This window comes from Monocercomonoides exilis, assembly GCF_001643675.1.
Source record: "Monocercomonoides exilis strain PA203 chromosome Unknown scaffold68-255432, whole genome shotgun sequence".
Lineage (NCBI taxonomy): Eukaryota > Preaxostyla > Oxymonadida > Polymastigidae > Monocercomonoides > Monocercomonoides exilis.
In genome coordinates, this window is record NW_027150613.1 from 242,269 (window position 1) to 252,500 (window position 10,232).

At 49.3% G+C, this 10,232-nt stretch overlaps 6 protein-coding genes across 6 annotated transcripts; all 6 read right to left on the minus strand.

Annotated features, from left to right (window-relative positions):
• Positions 1–29: 29 nt before the first annotated feature.
• On the minus strand, positions 30–3,263 carry MONOS_18350 (uncharacterized protein; the record flags this gene model as incomplete). The annotated part of the gene is made up of 10 exons (XM_067871363.1): positions 30–382; positions 535–747; positions 831–918; positions 975–1,113; positions 1,267–1,480; positions 1,883–2,016; positions 2,335–2,583; positions 2,667–2,952; positions 3,036–3,118; positions 3,175–3,263. 10 exons carry the CDS (start codon positions 3,261–3,263, stop codon positions 30–32), a joined length of 1,848 nt encoding a protein of 615 aa, XP_067718984.1.
• A 117-nt stretch (positions 3,264–3,380) lies between these two features.
• On the minus strand, positions 3,381–3,997 carry MONOS_18351 (uncharacterized protein; the record flags this gene model as incomplete). The annotated part of the gene is made up of 2 exons (XM_067871364.1): positions 3,381–3,685; positions 3,910–3,997. The coding sequence occupies 2 exons, from the start codon at positions 3,995–3,997 to the stop codon at positions 3,450–3,452; spliced, it is 324 nt and encodes a 107-aa protein (XP_067718985.1). The 3' UTR covers positions 3,381–3,449.
• Positions 3,998–4,589: 592 nt separating this feature from the next.
• On the minus strand, positions 4,590–7,660 carry MONOS_18352 (uncharacterized protein; the record flags this gene model as incomplete). Its single annotated transcript, XM_067871365.1, has 8 exons — positions 4,590–4,781; positions 5,324–5,520; positions 5,677–5,887; positions 6,060–6,257; positions 6,372–6,492; positions 6,739–6,985; positions 7,200–7,349; positions 7,384–7,660. The coding sequence occupies 8 exons, from the start codon at positions 7,658–7,660 to the stop codon at positions 4,590–4,592; spliced, it is 1,593 nt and encodes a 530-aa protein (XP_067718986.1).
• Positions 7,661–7,803: 143 nt separating this feature from the next.
• MONOS_18353 (uncharacterized protein) lies at positions 7,804–8,390 on the minus strand (the record flags this gene model as incomplete). Its single annotated transcript, XM_067871366.1, has 2 exons — positions 7,804–8,068; positions 8,302–8,390. The coding sequence occupies 2 exons, from the start codon at positions 8,388–8,390 to the stop codon at positions 7,804–7,806; spliced, it is 354 nt and encodes a 117-aa protein (XP_067718987.1).
• A 223-nt stretch (positions 8,391–8,613) lies between these two features.
• Positions 8,614–9,117, minus strand: MONOS_18354 (uncharacterized protein; the record flags this gene model as incomplete). Its single annotated transcript, XM_067871367.1, has 2 exons — positions 8,614–8,808; positions 8,977–9,117. 2 exons carry the CDS (start codon positions 9,115–9,117, stop codon positions 8,614–8,616), a joined length of 336 nt encoding a protein of 111 aa, XP_067718988.1.
• Positions 9,118–9,260: 143 nt separating this feature from the next.
• On the minus strand, positions 9,261–10,204 carry MONOS_18355 (uncharacterized protein; the record flags this gene model as incomplete). Its single annotated transcript, XM_067871368.1, has 2 exons — positions 9,261–9,536; positions 10,064–10,204. The coding sequence occupies 2 exons, from the start codon at positions 10,202–10,204 to the stop codon at positions 9,261–9,263; spliced, it is 417 nt and encodes a 138-aa protein (XP_067718989.1).
• Positions 10,205–10,232: the final 28 nt, after the last annotated feature.

The following is a 10,232-nucleotide window of genomic DNA, read 5'->3' on the forward strand; positions in this document are numbered from 1 at the left end:
TCCTCTCCTTTTTCTCCTATTTTTATAATTTACCTCATAGGGTGTGCACCCCATCCCTGCACTCCAAATCCTTCTCTCTCCATCCCTTCATCCCACACGATTTTTTTATTCTTTTTTTCTCTTCCCTCTCTAACCTCTCTTTCTCCCTCATTCTCCTCTCTTCCCCAACTCCCTCTCTCCCACACTTCATTCGCAGGTGAAGGCGAGTAAGAAGGGATGAGCGCTACAGCGCTGTGCACCATCTGTGCAGCCCCTGTGCAGCACTCGCCTCTCCCAACCTCTCTGACTCCCCACTCTTTCCTCTCTCTCTTTCTCTCAACCCATCCATTTCCCTCTCTCTCTCTCAACCTCACCCTCACTTTTCTTTCCTCTCCTTTTTCTCCTATTTTTTATAATTTACCTCATAGGGTGTGCACCCCATCCCTGCACTCCAAATCCTTCTCTCTCCATCCCTTCATCCCACACGATTTTTTTATTCTTTTTCTCTTCCCTCTCTAACCTCTCTTTCTCCCTCATTCTCCTCTCTTCCCCAACTCCCTCTCTCCCACACTTCATTCGCAGAGTGAAGGCGAGTAAGAGGGATGAGCGCTGCAGCGCTGTGCACCATCTGTGCAGCCCCTGTGCAGCACTCGCCTCTCCCAACCTCTCTGACTCCCCACTCTTTCCTCTCTCTCTTTCTCTCAACCCATCCATTTCCCTCTCTCTCTCTCAACCTCACCCTCACTTTTCTTTCCTCTCCTTTTTCTCCTATTTTTTATAATTTACCTCATGGGGTGTGCACCCCATCCCTGCACTCCAAATCCTTCTCTCTCCATCCCTTCATCCCACACGATTTTTTTTATTCTTTTTTTCTCTTCCCTCTCTAACCTCTCTTTCTCCCTCATTCTCCTCTCTTCCCCAACTCCCCTCTCTCCCACACTTCATTCGCAGAGTGAAGGCGAGTAAGAAGGGATGAGCGCTGCAGCGCTGTGCACCATCTGTGCAGCCCCTGTGCAGCACTCGCCTCTCCCAACCTCTCTGACTCCCCACTCTTTCCTCTCTCTTTCTCTCAACCCATCCATTTCCCTCTCTCTCTCAACCTCACCCTCACTTTTCTTTCCTCTCCTTTTTCTCCTATTTTTTATAATTTACCTCATAGGGTGTGCACCCCATCCCTGCACTCAAATCCTTCTCTCTCCATCCCTTCATCCCACACGATTTTTTTTATTCTTTTTTCTCTTCCCTCTCTAACCTCTCTTTCTCCCTCATTCTCCTCTCTTCCCCAACTCCCCTCTCTCCCACACTTCATTCGCAGGAGTGAAGGCGAGTAAGAGGATGAGCGCTACAGCGCTGTGCACCATCTGTGCAGCCCCTGTGCAGCACTCGCCTCTCCCAACCTCTCTGACTCCCCACTCTTTCCTCTCTCTCTTTCTCTCAACCCATCCATTTCCCTCTCTCTCTCTCAACCTCACCCTCACTTTTCTTTCCTCTCCTTTTTCTCCTATTTTTATAATTTACCTCATAGGGTGTGCACCCCATCCCTGCACTCCAAATCCTTCTCTCTCCATCCCTTCATCCCACACGATTTTTTTTTATTCTTTTTTCTCTTCCCTCTCTAACCTCTCTTTCTCCCTCATTCTCCTCTCTTCCCCAACTCCCTCTCTCCCACACTTCATTCGCAGAGTGAAGGCGAGTAAGAAGGGATGAGCGCTACAGCGCTGTGCACCATCTGTGCAGCCCCTGTGCAGCACTCGCCTCTCCCAACCTCTCTGACTCCCCACTCTTTCCTCTCTCTCTTTCTCTCAACCCATCCATTTCCCTCTCTCTCTCTCAACCTCACCCTCACTTTTCTTTCCTCTCCTTTTTCTCCTATTTTTTATAATTTACCTCATAGGGTGTGCACCCCATCCCTGCACTCCAAATCCTTCTCTCTCCATCCCTTCATCCCACACGATTTTTTTATTCTTTTTCTCTTCCCTCTCTAACCTCTCTTTCTCCCTCATTCTCCTCTCTTCCCCAACTCCCCTCTCTCCCACACTTCATTCATGAGTGAAGGCGAGTAAGAAGGGATGAGCGCTGCAGCGCTGTGCACCATCTGTGCAGCCCCTGTGCAGCACTCGCCTCTCCCAACCTCTCTGACTCCCCACTCTTTCCTCTCTCTCTTTCTCTCAACCCATCCATTTCCCTCTCTCTCTCTCAACCTCACCCTCACTTTTCTTTCCTCTCCTTTTTCTCCTATTTTTTATAATTTACCTCATAGGGTGTGCACCCCATCCCTGCACTCCAAATCCTTCTCTCTCCATCCCTTCATCCCACACGATTTTTTTTTATTCTTTTTTCTCTTCCCTCTCTAACCTCTCTTTCTCCCTCATTCTCCTCTCTTCCCCAACTCCCTCTCTCCCACACTTCATTCGCAGAGTGAAGGCGAGTAAGAGGATGAGCGCTGCAGCGCTGTGCACCATCTGTGCAGCCCCTGTGCAGCACTCGCCTCTCCCAACCTCTCTGACTCCCCACTCTTTCCTCTCTCTCTTTCTCTCAACCCATCCATTTCCCTCTCTCTCTCTCAACCTCACCCTCACTTTTCTTTCCTCTCCTTTTTTTCTCCTATTTTTTATAATTTACCTCATAGGGTGTGCACCCCATCCCTGCACTCCAAATCCTTCTCTCTCCATCCCTTCATCCCACACGATTTTTTTTTATTCTTTTTTTCTCTTCCCTCTCTAACCTCTCTTTCTCCCTCATTCTCCTCTCTTCCCCAACTCCCTCTCTCCCACACTTCATTCGCAGAGTGAAGGCGAGTAGAAGGGATGAGCGCTGCAGCGCTGTGCACCATCTGTGCAGCCCCTGTGCAGCACTCGCCTCTCCCAACCTCTCTGACTCCCCACTCTTTCCTCTCTCTCTTTCTCTCAACCCATCCATTTCCCTCTCTCTCTCTCAACCTCACCCTCACTTTTCTTTCCTCTCCTTTTTCTCCTATTTTTTATAATTTACCTCATAGGGTGTGCACCCCATCCCTGCACTCCAAATCCTTCTCTCTCCATCCCTTCATCCCACACGATTTTTTTTTATTCTTTTTTTCTCTTCTAACCTCTCTTTCTCCCTCATTCTCCTCTCTTCCCCAACTCCCCTCTCTCCCACACTTCATTCGCAGAGTGAAGGCGAGTAAGAAGGGATGAGCGCTACAGCGCTGTGCACCATCTGTGCAGCCCCTGTGCAGCACTCGCCTCTCCCAACCTCTCTGACTCCCCACTCTTTCCTCTCTCTCTTTCTCTCAACCCATCCATTTCCCTCTCTCTCTCTCAACCTCACCCTCACTTTTCTTTCCTCTCCTTTTTCTCCTATTTTTTATAATTTACCTCATAGGGTGTGCACCCCATCCCTGCACTCCAAATCCTTCTCTCTCCATCCCTTCATCCCACACGATTTTTTTTATTCTTTTTTCTCTTCCCTCTCTAACCTCTCTTTCTCCCTCATTCTCCTCTCTTCCCCAACTCCCCTCTCTCCCACACTTCATTCGCAGAGTGAAGGCGAGTAAGAGGGATGAGCGCTACAGCGCTGTGCACCATCTGTGCAGCCCCTGTGCAGCACTCGCCTCTCCCAACCTCTCTGACTCCCCACTCTTTCCTCTCTCTCTTTCTCTCAACCCATCCATTTCCCTCTCTCTCTCTCAACCTCACCCTCACTTTTCTTTCCTCTCCTTTTTCTCCTATTTTTATAATTTACCTCATAGGGTGTGCACCCCATCCCTGCACTCCAAATCCTTCTCTCTCCATCCCTTCATCCCACACGATTTTTTTTATTCTTTTTTTCTCTTCCCTCTCTAACCTCTCTTTCTCCCTCATTCTCCTCTCTTCCCCAACTCCCCTCTCTCCCACACTTCATTCATGAGTGAAGGCGAGTAAGAGGGATGAGCGCTACAGCGCTGTGCACCATCTGTGCAGCCCTGTGCAGCACTCGCCTCTCCCAACCTCTCTGACTCCCCACTCTTTCCTCTCTCTCTTTCTCTCAACCCATCCATTTCCCTCTCTCTCTCTCAACCTCACCCTCACTTTTCTTTCCTCTCCTTTTTCTCCTATTTTTTATAATTTACCTCATAGGGTGTGCACCCCATCCCTGCACTCCAAATCCTTCTCTCTCCATCCCTTCATCCCACGATTTTTTTTTATTCTTTTTTCTCTTCCCTCTCTAACCTCTCTTTCTCCCTCATTCTCCTCTCTTCCCCAACTCCCCTCTCTCCCACACTTCATTCATGAGTGAAGGCGAGTAAGAGGGATGAGCGCTGCAGCGCTGTGCACCATCTGTGCAGCCCCTGTGCAGCACTCGCCTCTCCCAACCTCTCTGACTCCCCACTCTTTCCTCTCTCTCTTTCTCTCAACCCATCCATTTCCCTCTCTCTCTCTCAACCTCACCCTCACTTTTCTTTCCTCTCCTTTTTCTCCTATTTTTATAATTTACCTCATAGGGTGTGCACCCCATCCCTGCACTCCAAATCCTTCTCTCTCCATCCCTTCATCCCACGATTTTTTTTATTCTTTTTTCTCTTCCCTCTCTAACCTCTCTTTCTCCCTCATTCTCCTCTCTTCCCCAACTCCCCTCTCTCCACACTTCATTCATAGAGTGAAGGCGAGTAAGAGGATGAGCGCTACAGCGCTGTGCACCATCTGTGCAGCCCCTGTGCAGCACTCGCCTCTCCCAACCTCTCTGACTCCCCACTCTTTCCTCTCTCTCTTTCTCTCAACCCATCCATTTCCCTCTCTCTCTCTCAACCTCACCCTCACTTTTCTTTCCTCTCCTTTTTTCTCCTATTTTTTTATAATTTTACCTCATAGGGTGTGCACCCCATCCCTGCACTCCAAATCCTTCTCTCTCCATCCTTCATCCCACACGATTTTTTTTATTCTTTTTTTCTCTTCCCTCTCTAACCTCTCTTTCTCCCTCATTCTCCTCTCTTCCCCAACTCCCCTCTCTCCCACACTTCATTCGCAGAGTGAAGGCGAGTAAGAAGGGATGAGCGCTACAGCGCTGTGCACCATCTGTGCAGCCCCTGTGCAGCACTCGCCTCTCCCAACCTCTCTGACTCCCCACTCTTTCCTCTCTCTCTTTCTCTCAACCCATCCATTTCCCTCTCTCTCTCTCAACCTCACCCTCACTTTTCTTTCCTCTCCTTTTTCTCCTATTTTTATAATTTACCTCATAGGGTGTGCACCCCATCCCTGCACTCCAAATCCTTCTCTCTCCATCCCTTCATCCCACACGATTTTTTTTATTCTTTTTTTCTCTTCCCTCTCTAACCTCTCTTTCTCCCTCATTCTCCTCTCTTCCCCAACTCCCCTCTCTCCCACACTTCATTCGCGGAGTGAAGGCGAGTAGAAGGGATGAGCGCTACAGCGCTGTGCACCATCTGTGCAGCCCCTGTGCAGCACTCGCCTCTCCCAACCTCTCTGACTCCCCACTCTTTCCTCTCTCTCTTTCTCTCAACCCATCCATTTCCCTCTCTCTCTCTCAACCTCACCCTCACTTTTCTTTCCTCTCCTTTTTCTCCTATTTTTTATAATTTACCTCATAGGGTGTGCACCCCATCCCTGCACTCCAAATCCTTCTCTCTCCATCCCTTCATCCCACACGATTTTTTTTTATTCTTTTTTTCTCTTCCCTCTCTAACCTCTCTTTCTCCCTCATTCTCCTCTCTTCCCCAACTCCCCTCTCTCCCACACTTCATTCGCAGAGTGAAGGCGAGTAAGAGGGATGAGGCAGCGCTGTGCACCATCTGTGCAGCCCCTGTGCAGCACTCGCCTCTCCCAACCTCTCTGACTCCCCACTCTTTCCTCTCTCTCTTTCTCTCAACCCATCCATTTCCCTCTCTCTCTCTCAACCTCACCCTCACTTTTCTTTCCTCTCCTTTTTTCTCCTATTTTTTATAATTTACCTCATAGGGTGTGCACCCCATCCCTGCACTCCAAATCCTTCTCTCTCCATCCCTTCATCCCACACGATTTTTTTTATTCTTTTTTTCTCTTCCCTCTCTAACCTCTCTTTCTCCCTCATTCTCCTCTCTTCCCCAACTCCCCTCTCTCCCACACTTCATTCGCAGAGTGAAGGCGAGTAAGAGGGATGAGCGCTGCAGCGCTGTGCACCATCTGTGCAGCCCCTGTGCAGCACTCGCCTCTCCCAACCTCTCTGACTCCCCACTCTTTCCTCTCTCTCTTTCTCTCAACCCATCCATTTCCCTCTCTCTCTCTCAACCTCACCCTCACTTTTCTTTCCTCTCCTTTTTTCTCCTATTTTTATAATTTACCTCATAGGGTGTGCACCCCATCCCTGCACTCAAATCCTTCTCTCTCCATCCCTTCATCCACGATTTTTTTTATTCTTTTTTCTCTTCCCTCTCTAACCTCTCTTTCTCCCTCATTCTCCTCTCTTCCCCAACTCCCCTCTCTCCACACTTCATTCGCAGGAGTGAAGGCGGAGTAAGAAGGGATGAGCGCTACAGCGCTGTGCACCATCTGTGCAGCCCTGTGCAGCACTCGCCTCTCCCAACCTCTCTGACTCCCCACTCTTTCCTCTCTCTCTTTCTCTCAACCCATCCATTTCCCTCTCTCTCTCTCAACCTCACCCTCACTTTTCTTTCCTCTCCTTTTTCTCCTATTTTTTATAATTTACCTCATAGGGTGTGCACCCCATCCCTGCACTCCAAATCCTTCTCTCTCCATCCCTTCATCCCACACGATTTTTTATTCTTTTTTCTCTTCCCTCTCTAACCTCTCTTTCTCCCTCATTCTCCTCTCTTCCCAACTCCCTCTCTCCCACACTTCATTCGCGGAGTGAAGGCGAGTAAGAGGGATGAGCGCTGCAGCGCTGTGCACCATCTGTGCAGCCCCTGTGCAGCACTCGCCTCTCCCAACCTCTCTGACTCCCCACTCTTTCCTCTCTCTCTTTCTCTCAACCCATCCATTTCCCTCTCTCTCTCTCAACCTCACCCTCACTTTTCTTTCCTCTCCTTTTTCTCCTATTTTTATAATTTACCTCATAGGGTGTGCACCCCATCCCTGCACTCCAAATCCTTCTCTCTCCATCCCTTCATCCCACGATTTTTTATTCTTTTTTTCTCTTCCCTCTCTAACCTCTCTTTCTCCCTCATTCTCCTCTCTTCCCCAACTCCCCTCTCTCCCACACTTCATTCGCAGAGTGAAGGCGAGTAAGAGGGATGAGCGCTACAGCACTGTGCACCATCTGTGCAGCCCCTGTGCAGCACTCGCCTCTCCCAACCTCTCTGACTCCCCACTCTTTCCTCTCTCTCTTTCTCTCAACCCATCCATTTCCCTCTCTCTCTCTCAACCTCACCCTCACTTTTCTTTCCTCTCCTTTTTCTCCTATTTTTTATAATTTACCTCATAGGGTGTGCACCCCATCCCTGCACTCCAAATCCTTCTCTCTCCATCCCTTCATCCCACACGATTTTTTTATTCTTTTTTTCTCTTCCCTCTCTAACCTCTCTTTCTCCCTCATTCTCCTCTCTTCCCCAACTCCCTCTCTCCCACACTTCATTCGCAGAGTGAAGGCGAGTAAGAGGGATGAGCGCTACAGCGCTGTGCACCATCTGTGCAGCCCCTGTAGCACTCGCCTCTCCCAACCTCTCTGACTCCCCACTCTTTCCTCTCTCTCTTTCTCTCAACCCATCCATTTCCCTCTCTCTCTCTCAACCTCACCCTCACTTTTCTTTCCTCTCCTTTTTCTCCTATTTTTATAATTTACCTCATAGGGTGTGCACCCCATCCCTGCACTCCAAATCCTTCTCTCTCCATCCCTTCATCCCACACGATTTTTTTATTCTTTTTCTCTTCCCTCTCTAACCTCTCTTTCTCCCTCATTCTCCTCTCTTCCCCAACTCCCCTCTCTCCCACACTTCATTCGCAGAGTGAAGGCGAGTAGAGGGATGAGCGCTACAGCGCTGTGCACCATCTGTGCAGCCCCTGTGCAGCACTCGCCTCTCCCAACCTCTCTGACTCCCCACTCTTTCCTCTCTCTCTTTCTCTCAACCCATCCATTTCCTCTCTCTCTCTCAACCTCACCCTCACTTTTCTTTCCTCTCCTTTTTTCTCCTATTTTTTATAATTTACCTCATAGGGTGTGCACCCCATCCCTGCACTCAAATCCTTCTCTCTCCATCCCTTCATCCCACACGATTTTTTTATTCTTTTTCTCTTCCCTCTCTAACCTCTCTTTCTCCCTCATTCTCCTCTCTTCCCCAACTCCCCTCTCTCCCACACTTCATTCGCAGAGTGAAGGCGAGTAAGAAGGGATGAGCGCTACAGCGCTGTGCACCATCTGTGCAGCCCCTGTGCAGCACTCGCCTCTCCCAACCTCTCTGACTCCCCACTCTTTCCTCTCTCTCTTTCTCTCAACCCATCCATTTCCCTCTCTCTCTCTCAACCTCACCCTCACTTTTCTTTCCTCTCCTTTTTCTCCTATTTTTTATAATTTACCTCATAGGGTGTGCACCCCATCCCTGCACTCAAATCCTTCTCTCTCCATCCCTTCATCCCACACGATTTTTTATTCTTTTTTCTCTTCCCTCTCTAACCTCTCTTTCTCCCTCATTCTCCTCTCTTCCCCAACTCCCCTCTCTCCCACACTTCATTCGCAGAGTGAAGGCGAGTAGAGGATGAGCGCTACAGCGCTGTGCACCATCTGTGCAGCCCCTGTGCAGCACTCGCCTCTCCCAACCTCTCTGACTCCCCACTCTTTCCTCTCTCTCTTTCTCTCAACCCATCCATTTCCCTCTCTCTCTCTCAACCTCACCCTCACTTTTCTTTCCTCTCCTTTTTTCTCCTATTTTTTATAATTTACCTCATAGGGTGTGCACCCCATCCCTGCACTCCAAATCCTTCTCTCTCCATCCCTTCATCCACGATTTTTTTTTATTCTTTTTCTCTTCCCTCTCTAACCTCTCTTTCTCCCTCATTCTCCTCTCTTCCCCAACTCCCCTCTCTCCCACACTTCATTCGCAGAGTGAAGGCGAGTAAGAGGATGAGCGCTGCAGCGCTGTGCACCATCTGTGCAGCCCTGTGCAGCACTCGCCTCTCCCAACCTCTCTGACTCCCCACTCTTTCCTCTCTCTCTTTCTCTCAACCCATCCATTTCCCTCTCTCTCTCTCAACCTCACCCTCACTTTTCTTTCCTCTCCTTTTTTCTCCTATTTTTTATAATTTACCTCATAGGGTGTGCACCCCATCCCTGCACTCAAATCCTTCTCTCTCCATCCCTTCATCCCACACGATTTTTTATTCTTTTTCTCTTCCCTCTCTAACCTCTCTTTCTCCCTCATTCTCCTCTCTTCCCCAACTCCCCTCTCTCCCACACTTCATTCGCAGGAGTGAAGGCGAGTAGAAGGGATGAGCGCTACAGCGCTGTGCACCATCTGTGCAGCCCCTGTGCAGCACTCGCCTCTCCCAACCTCTCTGACTCCCCACTCTTTCCTCTCTCTTTCTCTCAACCCATCCATTTCCCTCTCTCTCTCTCAACCTCACCCTCACTTTTCTTTCCTCTCCTTTTTTCTCCTATTTTTTATAATTTACCTCATAGGGTGTGCACCCCATCCCTGCACTCCAAATCCTTCTCTCCATCCCTTCATCCCACACGATTTTTTATTCTTTTTTTCTCTTCCCTCTCTAACCTCTCTTTCTCCCTCATTCTCCTCTCTTCCCCAACTCCTCTCTCCCACACTTCATTCGCAGAGTGAAGGCGAGTAAGAGGATGAGCGCGCTGTGCACCATCTGTGCAGCCCCTGTGCAGCACTCGCCTCTCCCAACCTCTCTGACTCCCCACTCTTTCCTCTCTCTCTTTCTCTCAACCCATCCATTTCCCTCTCTCTCTCTCAACCTCACCCTCACTTTTCTTTCCTCTCCTTTTTCTCCTATTTTTATAATTTACCTCATAGGGTGTGCACCCCATCCCTGCACTCCAAATCCTTCTCTCTCCATCCCTTCATCCCACACGATTTTTTTTATTCTTTTTTTCTCTTCCCTCTCTAACCTCTCTTTCTCCCTCATTCTCCTCTCTTCCCCAACTCCCCTCTCTCCCACACTTCATTCATGAGTGAAGGCGAGTAAGAAGGGATGAGCGCTGCAGCGCTGTGCACCATCTGTGCAGCCTGTGCAGCACTCGCCTCTCCCAACCTCTCTGACTCCCCACTCTTTCCTCTCTCTCTTTCTCTCAACCCATCCATTTCCCTCTCTCTCTCTCAACCTCACCCT